Here is a 20,434-nt window from a genome sequence, read left to right as displayed (position 1 = left end):
CAAAAATTGTTCTTCAAACAAATAGTATATCTCAATTGTATAAATTTCCCTAGCATGCAACAGAATCTTAACATTATCCATCACCATTGTGGGTACACCTTGTGAACACCGAACATCTTCCCCATTCTCTCTACTTCTCCACTCTGATATGACCCCAACAAATGAGTTATAAAAATCACACAAACCAGATGTCTTGGACAACCTTCTAGAAATAGAGTGATTGGTGGTCTCACTCCTTTGAGAAGATAAAATCCCACCCGAAAAATAATCTTTATTAAAAGCAGGACACCATTTTTCTCTACACCCATACAACTTTTCAATCCAATGATTATTGTGACATTTATATGTTGTAACCATCCTGAAATAACATGCCATAGATATATTAAAATAAACCTACAAGCATGTCAGGATATAACATACAGAACAGGCTAATGTACATAATCTTATACATGAATACACATAAACTATCAAACAGATACACATAAACTTGATCCATAAAATTAATTATGTATTCTGTATAATATAATCTACAAATATTCATTCAATGATAATCCATATATAAACTAATAATAAAAACAAAAATAAAATAAAATAAAATAACGAAGCATACATCAGACACGTACCTTGTCCAGTAAAATTCAAACTCTGCCTCTGTATCCGTATACTTCAACAAGCAATTGAATATATCTAGGAAATCTTTTTGGTTTCTTAACCCTTTAATGTGCTTCTTTGAGTTCTCGCCAATATGCCATATACATAGCCGATGTCGTGAACTTGGAAAAACTTGAACAATTGCAGCAGCCATAGCAGCACATTGATCAGTCATTATGCTTTGTGGACTTCTGTAATCCATAGATCTCAAAAATGTCTTAAACAACCATACAAATGACTCAATCTTCTCATTCATCAAAAAACCGCATCCAAACATAACATTCATGCAATGGTTATTCATGCCAACAAAAGGTCCACAAATCATGTCATATTTGTTAGTACGATATGTTGTATCGTGAACTAACAAGTCCCCGAACAAATCATAGTCTCTCCTCATCCGTCCATCTCTCCAAAAAAAACTACACAACCTTGACTCCAAATCCACCTCAAAATCAAAGTAAAAATCCCTTTCACTTGACTGCCTCCGTTTGAATATTTCAATCAATGTGTTTGAATCGGTACCATCCAATATGTTCAATGCATCGGTACATAGAGAGTTATATGCATCCCTACTTGTAAACCCAACAAGTGGTGATCCCCCTGATTGTGTTTTAAGGAATCTTACACTATCTGCAACAGACACACCACTGCTCTTCAAATCAGTAAGATAGGATATATGATTCCTAGACACCATCCTATGTGACCTTAGAAGGTAACTCTTGCTTGGTGGAACCAATTCATGATTATGCAACTTCTCATGCTTCGAAACAATCCACATCCCATTCTCATGTAAATCGAATTGGACAAATGCACCACAACCTGTACGACCATCAATTTTAGAATAACACCCTTTTCCTGTACTCCTTTTAAATCCATCCTTCGAACAATGGAACATCTTCGTCTTCATTGTTTTTGTAGTAGAATTATATCTTTGCTTACCCCTCCTCACATTAAAACCTACTCTAAAAGCATAATCATTATACATGTCATATGCTTCATCAACCGAACACACTGACATCCCTACCAAATCCTGATCAGCTGCAAATCACATACAGTTTAACTACCCATACTGTTAATGTACATAATCCATAACTACAATACACATAAACATATGGCACAATACACATAATCATAAAAATACATAAAACCTATATCCCATACTGTTAATGTACATAATCCATAACTACAATACACATACACATATGGCACAATACACATAATCATAAAAACGAACAAATCAAACCATATAGTACACGTACAATCTCCCTGAAACAACAACTTCAAATCAAACCATACTAACATCCAAAACAACCACAATCAAACAACAATTCTATATCAATTCTTATATAATTCAACGACGAGTTCAATATATTCATCATACATCAAACAAAAATACAAAATAAAATCTTAAAAATCAAATACCTGAATTAGCATCCTCTGTATCTACCACTCCAACAGGATCAGTTGTATGCTCTGTCTCCGCCATATCCTGCTGCGCAATCGAATCATACATGGCTTACATCCAACAATTGCAGAATACGACGCAAATCGAACAATCAGATCGCTCTCGTGTTCTCTAATCCAATATGCATGATCGGCGCGACGACACCATCTCTTTAGAGCCGCTCTCTCACTTCCCTCTTCTTACCATTTGACGGCGTTAACACACTAATAAAAAAAAGTCCGTTACGTAACAATTCCATACGGCGTCGTTTTGATGCTGGGCGCATATAGCGCTATACGCCGGGGTGTATGGTATAAATTACCGCTTAGTCAACATCCATAACAGTTTTCTTTTTTCATTGTTTAGAAGCAGCCCCAACTCAACTATATCTATGAAATCGGAAAAGCTTGGGTCATAAAATCCAGATTTGTTCACATGCACATTTAACCAAAATCTCATATCAGTTCAACCAAAATCTCATATCAGATTTGTTCATATTTTTAAATAAATTTCTTCGAGAACCTGAATGGTTTACCTTGGAAGGAGGTGATTGGCAAGATACAACAGATGATTTGAGTGACTCCGTTTTTGGAGAGAATTCACGATGGTATAGAGAGGCTCGGAGCGAACTGCCGTCTGGTATAGAGATGATCAGAGCAAAGCCGCGTATGATACACAGAGGATCTGGGCAAAGTTCCGTTTGAAATCAGTGGAGCATCGTCTAATTTGTTGATGGCTTTAGAGTAGATTTGGCAGAAGAATGCAAAGGAGTCATCTCTGAGTAATTCTTGAAATGATTTTTCCACCTCCACGCAGCCGCTCGACGGAGACGGAGAAGAAGTGAAGGAGACGAGTGACAAAGAAACGTGAGGAAGAAAGGCAATAAAAATTGGAGGTGGGAATCGATGCTTGTAATGTTACTGTTCATCAGCGTGTTTCCAAATAAGAAAACAAGTTTTGAATGGGTTTCTAATTTCCTAAAATAATAGAGAACTATTCTCTCATTTAAAAATTAGAAATAACTTAGTAAACGCCCCTCCTTCTAGTTTTTCAAAAATTACTGGAAATTTTGGGAAATTCTCTATTAGTAAACAGCTCCTAAGTGTTTTGGGACTAGGATTTGGTTTGATTTCTTGTTATTGATGCCTATATGAGTTGGATTGCATAAAGAGGTTTATTTGGGTGGTCTAGGGTTTGTTGTGTGAATTGGGTTTGTTGTAAAATTGTGTATAATTGTTGGATCTCAATTATATGCTTTATTTGGAGTGTGTTTGTTGCTACGAGAGTAGAGCTTGTACACTAGCCACACATTCAGACACTTGATGCCCAATACAAGAGTATTTCGGGTGGTAAGGAGAATTTATGCCTTGTGTTCTTGTTTGGGTAACCTTGGGTGCAATTTCCATGAGAGTGGAGTTCAAGGTGAGGTTGCAAGTCCAAATAGCTACGAGAGTGGTATTTGGACACTTTTGTGTATCTCACATACCCTATACCTTGTTTTAGTTTCATAATCCTTAGTATAATATTTGACATCTTAGCTTGAATCAACCAAGTCCCGGTCCTTTGTTTTACTTGTCCTGTTTGTTATTTGCTTAATCATATCAACCCCACTCCTAATCGATAGGTCTAGCTTCTAAAAGGGTAGTTTTAGCTTGTGTTTAACTCCACTTTGCATCAATTCCTAACATTGCAAGATCCATCTCTAGTGGAACGATATCTAAACTCTATACTGTGATTTGATACTTGATGGATGTGTGAAAACCGTCCTAATCAAATTTGGAGGTGTTGCCGGGGATGGCTTGGTTTTGATTGTTATGTGGTAGTTAACATTAGTGAATGACTATTCTAGGAGACTAGACCATTTTTTTCTTTGTTTTTATTTTCTTTTTATTTGCGTTATTTGCGTAAGGAAAGAATGAATGTGGTCTACTAGGTTAAGTTACAATACTAACACCAAGTGAAAGGTCAAGAATACCCTTACAAGTTAACCACCCACGGTTCTTGTACCACGAATGATTTCCATTTATGCTTTCAATTACTTCTTTAATATTGTGTATCTATTGTTATATTATGAGTAGCTAAGTGTTTTGGGACTTGGATTTGGTTTGATTTCTTGTTATTGATGCCTATATGAGCTAGTGACACTAAACTTAGTGCTTCATGGGAGGCACCCCATGTTATCTTTTACTTCATTGCATTTTATTTTCTTTGTTTTCCTTTACACTTTGATTTTTGATGTATCATGCTTTCACTTATGCTTTCATGTGTATATTCTCTTGATCCTAGGATTGACACTAAGGAGTATGCTCAATTCCAAGAAGGCTTCATGACGACCCTTTTGCGCATAAAGGATTCATTAGGGGAGTCTCATCTACATTCTCTACTTTCTTTAGTGTGTATAGTGCTTTACTTAGTGAGATAATAGATATTGTGCTCTTTATGATCACTGTGCTACCCTTTCCTATCCCCCTCTTTTGTGCTTATTGTGTTTATATCCTTTGTGCTTTATTTTCTTTTACATCGAGGACGATGTTACTTTTTAGTGTGGGGGAGGGGATAATTTGGGTGATTTTAAAAAAATTGTTTGAATAACTCATTGTGCTTTGTGTTGGATAAATTGCCTTTTTATACTTGAAGTTGTGATTACTCCCCCTTTGTTGGTTTGCAGTTGTCTTGATGGAACTTGTTACAACTCAACTTATGATAGATGAGTCAAGGTATAACACATGATTGATCTATTCTCTTGCCAGTGACCTTGTTAACCACTTAATAATTGAATCAATTCTTGATTTAGTGTGTTATGCATTGCGAGTGAAGGCTTATGTGAAATTTCGACTTGTAATCATTCGTGGTACAAGTTAACCACCCACGGTTCTTCAACTATCAAATTTTAACCACACATGGTCCTTCCTGGAGAATCACGACTGGTTAAAGTTTAAAAGTTGAAGGGCCATAGGAGGTAAACTTGGACCATTGATAGTAACAATTTGAAAGTCAAAAGACCACGGGTGGTCAATTTGAAAGTTTAGGACTAAACGTAGCAAAACTACCATATTCAGAAGACCCCATATGACATTAACTCATCTTTTATTCATTCAATTTCCTTTTCTTTTTTTTTTTTCAAAATTGCCACATTTTTACAAAACTGCCAGTCTTTTTAATTTAAAGTATAAATCTAATTCATCCATCTTTTTACCATGGAGGCATGGACAAATGAAACTTATTCTCATTCTTCATGGGAGAATTGATTAGTCCTAGGTTAATCTATAATTAGTCCATTTTGGACCGAATTTTAGACTCACAATTTGAACAGAAATTATGTCCAAAGTTCAGACAGATTAAGAAATCCAATTTGGTCAGAGCTTTGGAAAATTAAGAGTACTACTACTATAGCCAGTTTTCAACGGTTGTGCGATGGAACTTCAAATTTGAAATTTGCAATCTTATCCAAGTTAACTTCCATCCTCGTACACCTATAAATAGGTTGGAATTCGGCATGCATGATAATGGCAGTACGGCAGAAGAAAACTGTGAAGGAAAATAATCCTATAATATTTCACTGTTACACATTCATTCACTGTATAAAACATTCTGTTCGAAATTACAACTCAAGAGGCAAAAATGCAAAATTAAAGGGCAAAATTCATAAGAACATGGTATTTTGATTTAGTTTTGGTCAAGGTAACAATCCAGAAGTCACGGATAATAATACTATGGGAAGCACTATTGTTAACACAGCTCAGAAACTGGCATCTGCCATGTTTAACGCTCTCCCCCGGTGAATGAGTATCATAAACTGAAATAGAAATTTAAGCATACTAAACTAATCACCTGGAGAGCGGAGTGCAGAGATAGGGGCACCTCTTCCAAGATTTAATCAAAATCTTATAAAAGAAACCGCTTTTTGATGATGTTACCAGTGGGCCTGGAAGTATAGGCCGAGGGGAATGGCTCACTCTTTAAAATTGAGACTTGGCATGGTTTGCTTCAATCGCCTAGACCTGCATTGCTTTTCAAGTGTCGCTTAAAGTCCATAATGTCACCCTCCCACTTGGTAACAGCCTGGTTTTCGCAGACCCATATCTCGCGGGCGACCTGGTTTATGAGCCTGAAATCATGGCTAACAAGAACCATCCCACCATCCCATTCATTCAAGGCATCTGCTAGTGAGTCAATAGTCTCAATATCCAGATGGTTGGTTGGCTCGTCCAACAGTAATAGGTGAGGCTGCCTAAAAGCTAACCATGCAAAAACCACCCGGCTACGTTGGCCATCAGACAGGTTCTTCATGGGCATTACCTGAGCTTTCCCAGTGAGACCAAACTTCCCAACTGCCCCCCTCATCTTCTCCTCTTCATTTCCAGGATACTCTTTGATCATGTACTGAAGGGCAGACATTTCCATGTCAAGTTTCTCAGCCAAGTGCTGATGGAACTGTGCAATCTTAAGGTGATTATGCCGCCGAACCATGCCATCTAGGGGTCCTAAATCCCCAACCATTAACTTAAGCAATGTGCTCTTTCCCGCTCCATTGGGACCTACTAGTGCTATCCTTGAATCAAGGTCAACACCAAAATCAATGTTCTTGTAGATGAGATTATCAGGTGTATACCCAAAGGTGACTTCCACAAACTGCAAAACAGGTGGAGGAAGTTTTCCGACATCATGGAATCGGAAAACCAGGACCTTGTCCCTCGCAACTTTCTCAGTAAGACCTCCTCGCTCCATTTTGGCCAATGTTTTTTCTTTGCTCTGAGCTTGACGAGCTAGTTTGGCTGAACCATGTCCGAATCGAGCAATGTACTCCTTCATTGAAGCAATCTGCTCCTGCTCCCATTTGTATTGCTTCATTTGATTTTCTTCAAGGTCTGCACGGGTTTGGACATATTGGTCATAATTACCAGTATAGATCTTCAACTTCTTATTCTGCATGTGAATGATGTTTGTGCATACACCGTTCAGAAAATCTTGAGAGTGTGAAACAACCACAAGGATGCGTTCAAATTTCTTCAATGTTTCTTCTAACCACACGCAAGCCTCCAAGTCTGTATTGATAAAAGGAAATTATTAGCATTACACCACACTGTTTGATATTGACTTAAAAATACATAACAGGGAAATTTGGGTCCATAAAATGCAAGAGCAAGCAACAGCAAAGTAGTACACAACCGGATTAGGCCAATTTCTTAGACATAGATCAAAAGTTTGATTACCAAAATTGAAGAACATTAATGGTCAAATTATTTTTTCTCCGTAAAAACAAAAGATACGTGAAAACTACCAAATATAGGAAAACAAAAACACTCAAAGGAACAATACTAGAAGACAGCATTTAACATTTACTGTATATTTTCATTCTGCAATAGCTAAACTCTTGATAATTAATCATCTTCAATAAGGATTTTATAATCAGAATCCATAGAAAACATGGAGGAAAGGTAATATTATTCACATGTAGTTTGTTTTTTCAGGTAAATGCCAAGGGACCATACCAAGGTGATTTGTGGGTTCATCAAGTAACAGTATAGTTGGATTCATAAACAGGGCCCGTGCAAGGGCAATCCTCATTCTCCATCCACCTGAAAAGTCACGTGTTTTCTTTTCTTGCATCTTCTTACTAAAACCAAGACCATATAAGATCTCAGCAGCACGCTTCTCAGCAGTTGATACATCCAAGGCTTCTAGACGCTCATATATACGATCAAGCTGTTCTCCACCCCCATCGTCCTGATGCCGGACAGAAAATATGTTAACAAATGCCAAAACTAATACTATAAAATATCGAGAAAGATCTTGTGTTTCCCTATAACAGCATCATACCTGTCCTGCCAAAGCTTCAGCTTCTTTCTCCAATTTCAACCTTTCTTCATCACAGCATATAACAGCCTCAAGTGAAGACATGTCAGATGCTTCAATCTCACGACTAAGGTGGAAAATATCCATATGCTCTGGTATGGGAAGTTCCCGACATCCTATGGCAGTAAGAAGAGTGGATTTACCGCAGCCATTCAGCCCAAGAAAACCATAACGCCTGCAATGATAATATGCTAAAATGAAATATTTACTGTACTAAACTCTCAAAATTATATTAACTGCACTAAAATGACACAGTTCAAGTATACTGTAAAATTTTGAATTTACGAGCATACCTCCCATAGTTGAGCTCCAGTTCAGAATCAACTATAAGCTCATGTCCATGGAAAGTGAGGGACAAAGACTCTATCTGCAATATGCAAAATTATGAAAGATTATCAAAAAGAATCAATTAGACAAAATCAGAATCTAACATTGAAAACATCACCATTTCCTTATTGGCAATTCTCGTCAACCCATATTCAATTGAATTCAAAAAATTATAGTGCCATTTGATGTTTCTTCAATAAACTATTTGCAATTTACATTACTATGGGGCATTTGGTTCGAGTTATATATCACATAACTCATAGAATGTGAATCTTGCAATATTATATGCCCTTGTTTGATTCAAGGGAATGTGAGGCCTGTTCATGGAATGTGAGCTTCCCAAACAAATAAACAATACCATCATGTCTTTGAGTTGCAAGTTGTAACATCAATAAGACCAAGAAAGTTACAAGTTTCACAAAGAAGATACCATCCATATTACTAATATATAATGCAACCGAAACATATGTAGGAAAAGAATCCAAGAATGAACTAAACAGCAACAGAGCACAAGGATGCTGTCACATCATATCATGAATACTAAAGAAATAGTAAACACTATTCACAGCCCCTCTAAATCACTAGGGTTCTGTTGGACACAAGAGTATCATTGGTTCAAGCTTCTGTAGTTTCAGATATAAAATAAAATAATATAAATCAACAGCATTTTCTTCATTATGACATCCTATGTGCATAATTGGCTAATTGTTACTCAAAATAGGGTGCATATTAATCAACAGCATTGTTCTTTAACACCATTATCAAACCAAAACTAGTATGCCACACTACTTCGGCAAGTAAACCAATATTATCCAGCAAATGTTCTCATCAGTAATAAGCTAATCCTTTTGAATCATACACACTATTTGGTAACGTACAATCAATGACATGCAAAACTGAAACAAAATCAAGGCAAATGCTCCTGACAACAGAGAATCCAAAACGCAGATCAGAAACCTCACCCGAATATCTCTAGACAGAGGATGCGAACACAGAACGCCCGTACACGTCCGATCGGATATCTGGAGCTCCTCAACTCCGTTGGCCAAATTGTTGACGCTCGCACTGCCGTTCTCCGCGGCAGTCTCCGCAGCTACGGCCTTGGACGAGGCCGCAGCAGCTTTACCGCCTCTTTTTGCAGCCGCCGCCGCCTTCTTCTGTGCTCCTCTCCTCTTGCTAGCGTCCGACACCATCTGAAAAAATAATTCGCAGAAATAAGAACAAAAACATCCAACAAAAACCGAATAAAACAATCGCATCGTAATACCGCCGGAAGTACCTTTGATTTGTTGCGTCTGGAGAGAAAGAAGGAGATCTGAAGGTGGATTTTTGTATGAGAGTCGATGCAGAGCGCGAGAGTACGAGGGTTTTGGAAAGGGCGTGTTATGGAGAATATTTATACGGAGTGTGTTGGAAGAAATAAAACTGATTTCAATCAGCAGTTTGTTCGGTGTAAATGGTCTTGCATTCTTATCTCTTAAAAGATATTAAGAGTTCAAACCCTGACACTTTGAATTTAAAAGGAGTTAATTCCAGCAATAGTCCTCTGACTATTGCAATGTTCCAAAATTAGTCCTTGACTTTTAATTTGGACAAAAAAGACACTTGATTTTCAGATTTGTCCAGTAGTAGTCCTTCTGTGAATTTGTTGTTAGTTTGACGTTAAAAGCAGGGGTAAAAGTGTCCATTCATATGTGTAGCTGTCTCTGGCGCAATTCTATTCCTTGTGATGATGAGAATGTTGAACTATACCCTCCCTAAGAAATCTGAGAGAAATGCTTGGTTTGAAGTGAACAATCAAATCCTTAATGCGTTGTTTACTCTGATGTGTCTATACCAACACCCGAAACGATTGTATCACCTTGTACTTTTGATACAGTGGAAACCCGAAGACATTTTCAGGCTCAGAAAAGAGTACTGCAAGAACGTTACTTACAAGCCTAACGAATGGGCTCACATGATGGTGGTTGTTTCGCTACTCAACCTCAACTGTTTTGGAATGACATTTCTTTAGCATACCTCTCTTTGTTCTGCACTTTCTATGTCTTTGGATGGAATATGGAAAGGCTTGGGTTTAGGAACATGTATGTTCATATCGCAACCTTCCTCCTGTTTTGCATGGCCCGGTTCTAGATCTTCAATTTGGCTGCCGGTACCATCGACAATGACACTGTCCGGGGGCGTTAGGACTTACCAGAATATTCCTTTGCGGCATCGGTTTACTATATGGTGGCTTTTGGAGGATTCAAATGAGAAAAAGATACAATTTGCCTTCGTATAATTCCTGTTGTGGTAAATCATCCATGTTGCCGATTGTGCACTATAGTTATGTTGGTAGCGTTGGTAGAAAAACGAATAATAATCAAATAAAATTGACTATTATTTTTCTGGAAAGAAGGGAAGAAAAGATGAAGAAATTTGGCTAGTGTTTGGTGTTGGGTTTTTGCAAGAGTCGAGTGAGCACTCTTTCCTTAAAACCTTATTTGCCACCTCCCGTAGATGTTATGAGCGTTGTGGCCTAGGCTTCCCAGGATAAAACTTGCTATGATCCAATGTTTGAGCATTCAAACAAAGGATCCGGCGAGCAAGACAATGGCTATGAACACAGTATAGCTAAAGAAAGAGTAGAAGCAGAGATTTTTGAAGCTGGAAAAGTATACTTTCGTGCTGTGTAAAGCTGTGTGTAAAACTCTACTGCCTCTACCCTCTCTTATATAGGGTTGAAGGAGCCAATAGCCTTTATTATGGCAATTAAAAATGACATTAAAGCTGCCTTCCAACAGCTATAACAGCAGGCCACTACCTGGGAATTGAATTCAAAAAATTGGAATTAAGAGACAATTAATCCCCTCAACAGTCAGAACTTTCGGGTTCCTGACCGTTAGCGTACAGGGTTCGGGCTCAACTTTCGACCTCATCCAATTTCGGCCCTTGCACCTTTCGTGGACTCTGTTGCACGAGAGTTGTGCTCTCGGTGCACCACAACCTCTCGTGCTCTCTTGTAGCACAGAGTAGGTGGCTGTTGCACGAGAGTTGTGAGTTTATAGCAAGGCCAGCCAATTTCCGGACGACATTCGTGCCCCCAGGTGCCGGCGCACACGAGCTCGGGCTTGATTTCAAGCCTTTTTCAATCTCTGCTCGTTGGAATTTGATTTGCACCCCCCCCCCCCCCCCCGCGCGAGAGAGCCTCTATGCTATACAATTCTACAAGCTTCAAAAGAGCTCTTGTATATAAGGGGGGAAAATCTTCATTCCAAAGCAATGTGGGACAAAAAGCTCACTTTTTTCCCTTCATTTTCCAACTCAAATGGGTCTACTTTGAGAATCAATATCTCATTCACCCATTATCCGTTTTGAGCGTACAATATATCGATCTCTTCGTCTCACTACGAAGAATCCGAATCCACTTTGACCCGACCCAAATCGGAAGTGGACCCCACTGATAATTGTACCACAAAATAGCCACTTAACATGCCATTTTATGCCATTTTAAGCTATTTTTTCCAACAATCCCCCACATGAATGAAAAATTGATTTTCGGGGTATTTTGAAATCGGAAACAACTGTGTTCAAACGGTCGATCCATGCATAGGATAGGTAGGGAGTCACTATACCCTTTGAACCTTCCCTCGTAAAGACATGTTTACTCTACTGGCTGTACGGTAGAACGCGATGTCTTTGAACCGACTGCCGTTTGTGTAGACGATGACATATCTCACACAGGAATCTCCCAACCATGCTCTTGCTCTCATGAGTGTGCCCGTTTTGGTCGTGGGTCACCGTTCCTGGTTCTGCGAGAGTTTCTAAAGAATTGTGCCCAACAATTCTCATTTGAAGCGACCCTCACTTCTCTCTAACATAGGTGATTCTTTCTCGAGTATCCCGCATACTCAAGAATCATTAAAGCATTAATATGCTAGCCTCTTGCAGGAGTCACTGTTTTAACGAGGAGTGGTAGGGAGTCCGAGACCCCCACAGTGACGCGCTCCGTTCCATAATTTAGTTGTCCCATTGAACCTAGGTGCCAGCTAGGTTGGGTATCCACTATAGAACTTTTTAGTCCAAGGGCAGTAGACCCATTCCTCGTGTCAATTTCTCCACAACTTCTCTTCCTAACCCTTTGGTCAGCGGATCCGCTATATTGTCTTTTGACTTTACGTAGTCAATCGAGACAACTCCAGTTGTGAGTAGTTGTCTAATGGTATTATGTCTACGACGCACATGTCTAGACTTACCATTATACATATGACTCTGTACTCTCCCAATTGTGGCTTGACTATCGCAATGCACACATATTGGAGGTACCGGTCTTTCCCAATTAGGAATATCCTCTATAAAATGGCGTAGCCATTCAGCCTCTTCACAACCTTTGTCCAAGGCTATTAGCTCAGATTCCATCGTGGATCTAGCTATCACAGTTTGCTTAGAGGATTTCCATGCAACGGCTGCACCGGCTAGTGTAAACACGTAGCCACTCGTGGACTTAGAGTCCTTAATATCAGATATCCAATTCGCATCGCTATACCCTTCAAGTACAGCGGGATATCTCCCGTAGTGCAGTCCAAGACCACGAGTATACCTCAAGTATCTCATAACCTTTACTATTGCCTTCCAGTGCATAGCACCGGGGTTACTCGTATATCTACTGAGTTTACTAACCGCATAGGCAATATCCGGCCTAGTACAGCTCATAAGATACATCAAGCTACCAATGACCCGAGCATATTCCACTTGTGAAATACCTTCTCCGTGGTTCTTGGTTAGATGAATATTTGTATCAAATGGTGTCCTAGCCACTTGACTATCATCCTTGTTAAATCTCTCAAGGATTCTGTCAATATAATGTGATTGGCTCAACACGAGACCATCAGGTCTTCTAATGATTCTAATCCCGAGGATTAAATCAGCCAAACCCATATCCTTCATGTCAAATCTCGCATTTAACATGTTTTTGGTAGACTTGATCATCCGATCATTACTACCAACGATGAGAATATCATCGACATATAAACAAAGAATGACGTAGCCATCTATCGTTCCCTTAACGTAGACACATTTGTCACCTTCGTTTATTTTAAACCCGTTCGTTAACATCGCATGGTCAAACTTCTCGTGCCACTGCTTAGGCGCTTGTTTTAAACCATAGAGCGATTTAACCAACTTACACACTTTCCTCTCTTGGCCCGGAACCACGAACCCTTCGGGTTGTTCCATATAGATTTCCTCATCTAATTCGCCATTTAGGAAAGCGGTTTTCACATCCATTTGATGAACTTCCAAGTTCCGCAACGCGGCTATGGCAAGTATCATCCTAATGGAGTTTATTCTCGTCACGGGAGAATACGTGTCGAAGTAATCGAGGCCCTCGCGTTGCCTGTAACCCTTGATTACAAGCCTAGCCTTATACTTCTCGATGGAACCGTCCGGTTTCATCTTCCTTTTAAAGACCCACTTGGATCCTAAGGGTTTACTACCCGGAGGAAGATCAACCAGTTCCCAAGTGTGATTCTGTAGAATAGAATCCACTTCACTTTTTATAGCCTCTTTCCACATTGGTCCTTCCGTAGAAGTCACGGCTTCTACATACGTTCGAGGCTCGTTCTCTATCAAACAAGATAGAAAATCGGGTTCATTTTCTAATAAACAAGTTAGAGTACCCGAATCGTACTCTAACAAGTAAGTTAGAAAATCAGGACCGAATGATTTTCCAACTCTCGCCCGCTTACTGCGTCTCGGCTCGAGCTCGGGTTCTCTCTCGGATTCCCCACTATCATTATCCATAGTTTCATCAAACGTTCGTTTTGACGTACTTGGTCCCTCGTTGGACCTACAAGGAAATATATTTTCGAAAAAATATGCATTCCTTGATTCTATTATCGTGTTCTCGTGTACATCCGGATTATTGGACTCATGTACTAAGAACCGATAAGCACTACTATTATGTGCATACCCAATAAAGATACAGTCCACCGTCTTAGGACCTATCTTTACTTTCTTAGGTGTTGGCACCAAAACTTTGGCAAGACACCCCCACACTTTCAGGTACTGGTAGGAAGGTTTCCTACCGTTCCACAGCTCATAAGGAGTCTTATCGAGCTTCTTTCGGGGTACCTTATTCAAAAGGTAATTACTTGTCAAGATCGCCTCACCCCAAGCATCTTGAGGTAGGCCCGAACTTATAAGCATCGCATTCATCATATCTTTCAATGTACGATTCTTTCGTTCGGCAACACCGTTCGATTGAGGTGAGTAAGGTGCAGTACGCTCGTGTATTATACCTACACTCGCACAGAAGTCATCAATAGGTGCTTCGTACTCACCACCTCTATCGCTTCTAACCTTCTTAATTCTCCGATTAAGTTGGTTTTCCACTTCATTCTTATAAAGAACGAATTTATCAACGGCTTCATCTTTGCTCTTAAGCAAATACACATAGCAGTATCGTGTGCTATCGTCGATAAATGTGATAAAATACTTATTACCACCTCTCGTTTGTATCGATCTAAAATCGCACAAATCACTATGGATTAATTCTAGTGGTTCAGTTTCCCTTTCAACCGACTTGAAAGGTACTTTCGTTAGTTTTGCCTCAACACAAATTTCACACTTGTTATTTGTGTCAATTTGAAAGTTAGGAATATGGTCCATGCTAATTAATCTACGCATAGAATTAAAATTAACATGACCTAGTCTACCATGCCATAAATTGGAAGACTCAAGCAAGTAAACAGAATTAACTTTGCTTTTATTGATAACAGGAATTACACTGAGCTTAAACAGCCCATTAGTTACATATCCTTTACCAACAAACATTCCTAACTTGGACAAAACTACTTTGTCTGACTCGAACACCATGCGAAAGCCATGCTTGTTCAACAGAGAGCCAGACACAAGATTCTTCCTCAGCTCAGGAACATACAGCACGTTGTTCAACGTTAGTTCCTTCCCGGAAGTCATCTTCAGAACCACCTTGCCCATGCCTTCCACAGCAGACTGAGCCGAGTTTCCCATCCACACCTTCTCACCTTCAACGGTCTCAAAGGTGTTGAACATCTCTCGGTTGCAACACAAGTGCCTGGTTGCACCGGTATCAATGAACCACTCACGAGGGTTTGAGCCCACGAGGTTCACCTCGGTCACCATAGCCGAAAGGCTAATCTCGACCTCTTTCTGATTGCTATCTCCAACAACATTGGCTTCAGAACTCTTGTTCTTCTTCCTTGGAGCCTTGCATTCAGATGCTCTGTGGCCATGCTTGCCACAATTGTAGCATTCACCAGGAAACTTGTTCTTGGTAACGCCACCTTTCGGACCTAGCTTTCGCTTGTCCTTCTTGTTCCTCCTGGAGTTCTTACCGTGCTCCACAACGTTGGCCTTAGCACCAACAACGATAGGAGCCTTCCTATCATTCGTCCTGTTCCCTTCCTCAATCCTGAGTCGCTGGATCAGGTCCTCCAGATTCATCTCCTTTCGCTTATGCTTAAGGTAGTTCTTGAAGTCCTTCCAACCTGGAGGCAACAAATGGATCACAGATCCCACTTGGAAGGCTTCACTTAGCACCATGCCTTCGTCACGGATCTCGTCAAATATTAATTGCAAATCTTCTACCTGACTTAGCACGGTCTTTGAATCAACCATTTTGAAGTCGAGGAATCGGCCAACTACAAATTTTTTTGAGCCGGCATCCTCACTTCGGTATTTATGATCCAAAGCTTCCCACAACGCTTTTGATGTGCTTATCTTTCGATATACATCATATAGCGTGTCACACAATCCATTCAGGATGTAGTTTCGGCAAAGGAAGTCCGAATCCTTCCAATAGCCAACCGCCATCACGGATTGTGCATCTTGTTCCTTCAACTCGGGAACACTCTCGGACAAGAACCTTGCCAGGCCGAGAGTTGCTAGGTAGAACAACATCTTCTGTTGCCACCTCTTGAAGTTCGAACCAACACCGGTGAACTTCTCCGGCTTTTCAGCCGAACCACTCGGTACCGAAGGTACCCGAGACATGGGAATATATCCCTCAGTGCTCCCACCATCTTGTGAACCAACGTTCACTGGTGTAGCTTGGGAATTAGCAACATTGTTGCCGTTTCCTCCATTGTTGTTCTCAACAACATTTTCTTCCCCATTGTTAGCGATTGGCAACTCGGGGTTCTCCATTTCTTCAAGGAAATTCGAGAAAACAACCAACGGGAAAACAAGAAATAAGGTTTTAAGACTGTTGGTAGCGTTGGTAGAAAAACAAATAATAATCAAATAAAATTGACTATTATTTTTCTGGAAAGAAGGGAAGAAAAGATGAAGAAATTTGGCTAGTGTTTGGTGTTGGGTTTTTGCAAGAGTCGAGTGAGCACTCTTTCCTTAAAACCTTATTTGCCACCTCCCGTAGATGCTAGGAGCGTTGTGGCCTAGGCTTCCCAGGATAAAACTTGCTATGATCCAATGTTTGAGCATTCAAACAAAGGATCCGGCGAGCAAGACAATGGCTATGAACACAGAATAGCTAAAGAAAGAGTAGAAGCAGAGATTTTTGAAGCTGGAAAAGTATACTTTCGTGCTGTGTAAAGCTGTGTGTAAAACTCTACTGCCTCTACCCTCTCTTATATAGGGTTGAAGGAGCCAATAGCCTTTATTATGGCAATTAAAAATGACATTAAAGCTGCCTTCCAACAGCTATAACAGCAGGCCACTACTTGGGAATTGAATTCAGAATTCAAAATTGGAATTATCCGTAACAGATGAATTCAATCCCCTCAACAGTCAGAACTTTCGGGTTCCTGACCGTTAGCGTACAGGGTTCGGGCTCAACTTTCGGGTTCCTGACCAAGTGGCTATACCAGTTGGAAAATGATACCAAAGTGTGGTATAACTTAGCCCGCAAGGCCAGCCAATTTCCGGACGACATTCGTGCCCCCAGGTGCCGGCGCACACGAGCTCGGGCTTGATTTCAAGCCTTTTTCAATCTCTGCTCGTTGGAATTTGATTTGCACCCCCCCCCCCACCCCCCGCGCGAGAGAGCCTCTATGCTATACAATTCTACAAGCTTCAAAAGAGCTCTTGTATATAAGGGGGGAAAATCTTCATTCCAAAGCAATGTGGGACAAAAAGCTCACTTTTTTCCCTTCATTTTCCAACTCAAATGGGTCTACTTTGAGAATCAATATCTCATTCACTCATTATCCGTTTTGAGCGTACAATATATCGATCTCTTCGTCTCACTACGAAGAATCCGAATCCACTTTGACCCGACCCAAATCGGAAGTGGACCCCACTGATAATTGTACCACAAAATAGCCACTTAACATGCCATTTTAAGCTATTTTTTCCAACAAGTTATTCTGTTGCTGCCTTGCTGGTGTTATTCTCTCACCAGGAAGTGAGGACTGGAAACTCATACGACATCGTGGAGGATAAGTTCTACAGGAAACGACATGATAATGGCGAACAGCCTCCCATTTCACCTTTGCCCCGAAGCTGACTGAGGAACATAAGAAGTATGCTGAAGAGTATGCAAAGAAGAAGGGCGAGGAGAAAGGTGAAAGAGAAAAGGGAGAGCCTTTGGTTATTGAGAAGAGTACTTTTCATGGTAAGGAAGAGAGGGATTATCAGGCTAGGTCATGGATTGCACCTCCTAAGGACGCCAAGCTACAGAATGATCACTGTTATATTCCAAAGAGATTGGCGCATACTTGGAGTGGCCACACGAAAGGAGTTTCAGCTATTAGGTTCTTCCCCAAGCATGGACATTTGATATATTCTTTCTGCTGGAATGGACACGAAAGTGAAGATTTGGGATGTTTCAATTCAGGCAAGTGCATGAGGACTTACATGGGGCACTCAAAGGCTGTGAGAGATATTTGGTTTAGCAATGATGGAACTAAATTTTTAACTGCGAGCTATGACAAAAATAACAAGTATTGGGATACAGAGACGGGAAAGGTGATATCTACATTTTCCACATGGAAGGTACCTTACGTGATGAGACTTAATCCTAATGAGGATAAACAGAATGTGCTTTTGGCGGGTATGAGTGATAAGAAGATAGTACAGTGGGATATGAACTCTGGGCAGATTACTCAAGAGTATGTTCAGCATCTTGGAGCAGTTAATATAATCACATTTGTAGATGATAATAGGAGTTTTGTAACTTCTAGTGATGATAAATCTCTCCGGGTATGGGAGTTTGACATTCCTGTTGTTATAAAGTACAATAGTGAACCCCATATGCATTCTATGCCCTCCATTTCACCACATCCAAATGGGAATTGGCTTGCAGCCCAAAGTTTGGATAATCAAATCCTTATCTATAGTACCAGAGAGAGGTTCCAGCTGAACAAAAAGAAGAGATTTGCTGGACATATTGTAGCTGGGTATGCCTGTCAGGTTAATTTCTCACCTGATGGGCGGTTTGTCCTATCAAGAGATGGTGAAGGTAGATGTTGTGAGGAAGAAGAAAGCTAATGAAATGACTATTTTAGCCCCTACACTAACACCTAACAAACTGAAAGTTAACGGAAGGACCAATGCTGGAACAAATCTAAAAGTCAAGTGTCTTTTTCGTCCAAATTAAAAGACAAGGACCAATTTTGGAAAATCACCATAGTCGGAGGACCATTGCTGGAATTAACTCAATTTAAAAGTGTCACCATAGTCGGAGGACCATTGCTGGAATTAACTCAATTTAAAAGTGTCTATAACATTTAACATTTAAGGTTGGTTCTGGAGTGTAGTCTAACAAAAAAAAAAAATAAGGATCACACTTATGTGAGAGTGTGAGACCGTCTCGGATCTCTATTCGTGGATCAGGTCGGATCGCATCACCATGCAAATGCCATACTTATATGGCTATTGGGTCTATTACATTGTAGTATCTGTTCATATACTTTCTCAACCTACTGAAACACAAAGAACCAATAACGTCTCCGTGGAGACTCGAACTCATAATCTTCCAAATGAAAGTCCAACCCGGGTACCATTAGACCACATAATCCTGGTAAAAATTTTGTTACTTATAAGAAAAAATGTAATACTTTTACATTTTTATATAAAAAGTATTATATTTTTCATCAAAAGTATTTCGGGGTCGTTTACTTCATTTCTCTATTTCTCCATTTCTAATTTTCCAATTCTCCAATTCTCTAATTTTCCTTCTCCATCCCTTCCATTTTCCATTTCTCCAATTTTCATTCCTCATTCTTCTAATTTTTCATTTCTCTAATTTTTTGATTTCTCTCTTTCTATAATAATAATAATAATAATAATAATAATAATAATAATAATAATTATTGAAGAAGAGGCTATAATAATAATAATAATAATAATAATAATAATAATAATAATAATAATAATAATAATAATTGATGGATATATTACACCCACGACCCGACCCGGGGTAGCAACATGGACCCGTGGGACCATGGTGGAGCCCAAGAGCAACACGGACCCGGGGCACCACGGAGGTGCCCAAGAGCAACACGGACCCGGGGCACCATGGAGGTGCCCGAGAGCAACACGGACCCCGGGAACCACGGAGGTGCTCAAGAGCAACGCGGACCCGGAGCACCATGGAAGTGCCCCGACCCGAGCCGACCTACGTGGAGCTCAGGTCGGGGAGCTCGGTCCTACCCGAGCTCGGCACCACCCGGGCTCGGGACCCGACTCGACCTGGTCCGCCAGGGCCCGGTCAAACATGAGATCTAACCAACCCCGATTTAAGGGGAGGCGGTTGGGGGGTTTGCTTGTATAAAAATCCCCCTCCTTGTCCTAACAAGGAGCGATTCATTACATATTCTACACTTATTATACACTTTGTCCTAACGGATCTTTGTAATAGCCAAATACTACGGCAATTAATATAATATACGGTCCCCAGCGACCTTTACGACAGCGTTCTATATAGACCTGGCAATTCGTGTATACAGGTCCGTTAACGGGTTGACACGATAACGACACGAACACGATAAGGCTAAAAACGGACACGACACGTTATGATTAACGGGTTCAAAATTTTAACACGAACCCGAACACGATTTATTAACGGGTTAAACGGGTTGACACGATCGACACGTTTTGTTAACAGGTTTCAAGTTGTGTCGACACGATATGACACGAAACCCGTATAAACCCGCTATTTCTATTAATATATTTAAA

At 40.1% G+C, this 20,434-nt stretch overlaps 2 protein-coding genes and 1 pseudogene across 2 annotated transcripts; 1 reads left to right on the top strand and 2 right to left on the bottom strand.

Annotated features, from left to right (window-relative positions):
- Positions 1–340: 340 nt before the first annotated feature.
- Positions 341–2,164, bottom strand: LOC109183298 (protein FAR1-RELATED SEQUENCE 5-like). The gene is made up of 3 exons (XM_019333391.1): positions 2,074–2,164; positions 611–1,689; positions 341–358 (listed from the first exon to the last, which is right to left on the bottom strand). The coding sequence occupies exons 1-3, from the start codon at positions 2,162–2,164 to the stop codon at positions 341–343; spliced, it is 1,188 nt and encodes a 395-aa protein (XP_019188936.1).
- Positions 2,165–5,715: 3,551 nt separating this feature from the next.
- LOC109183306 (ABC transporter F family member 1-like) lies at positions 5,716–9,669 on the bottom strand. The gene is made up of 7 exons (XM_019333397.1): positions 9,558–9,669; positions 9,241–9,471; positions 8,245–8,318; positions 7,916–8,126; positions 7,588–7,822; positions 6,047–7,140; positions 5,716–6,010 (listed from the first exon to the last, which is right to left on the bottom strand). The coding sequence occupies exons 2-6, from the start codon at positions 9,469–9,471 to the stop codon at positions 6,083–6,085; spliced, it is 1,809 nt and encodes a 602-aa protein (XP_019188942.1). The 5' UTR covers positions 9,558–9,669; the 3' UTR covers positions 5,716–6,010; positions 6,047–6,082.
- Positions 9,670–10,016: 347 nt separating this feature from the next.
- Positions 10,017–19,019, top strand: LOC109183297 (annotated as a pseudogene).
- The last annotated feature ends 1,415 nt before the right edge of the window (positions 19,020–20,434 follow it).

This window comes from Ipomoea nil, unplaced genomic scaffold (genome assembly GCF_001879475.1).
Source record: "Ipomoea nil cultivar Tokyo-kokei standard unplaced genomic scaffold, Asagao_1.1 scaffold1102, whole genome shotgun sequence".
In the NCBI taxonomy this organism is placed as follows: domain Eukaryota; kingdom Viridiplantae; phylum Streptophyta; class Magnoliopsida; order Solanales; family Convolvulaceae; genus Ipomoea; species Ipomoea nil.
This window is presented reverse-complemented; position numbering and strand designations above follow the sequence as displayed.

Bases quoted from the DNA above. Each gene is read 5' to 3' on its own strand.
- LOC109183298 (XM_019333391.1), bottom strand. From the start codon at position 2,164: ATGTATGATTCGATTGCGCAGCAGGATATGGCGGAGACAGAGCATACA. The intron at 1,690-2,073 runs GTATTTGATTTT...TGTGATTTGCAG, and splicing joins TACAGAGGATGCTAATTCAG to CTGATCAGGATTTGGTAGGG.
- LOC109183306 (XM_019333397.1), bottom strand. From the start codon at position 9,471: ATGGTGTCGGACGCTAGCAAGAGGAGAGGAGCACAGAAGAAGGCGGCG. The intron at 8,127-8,244 runs GTATGCTCGTAA...TTATCATTGCAG, and splicing joins CTGGAGCTCAACTATGGGAG to GCGTTATGGTTTTCTTGGGC. The intron at 7,823-7,915 runs GTATGATGCTGT...GTCCGGCATCAG, and splicing joins CTGAAGCTTTGGCAGGACAG to GACGATGGGGGTGGAGAACA.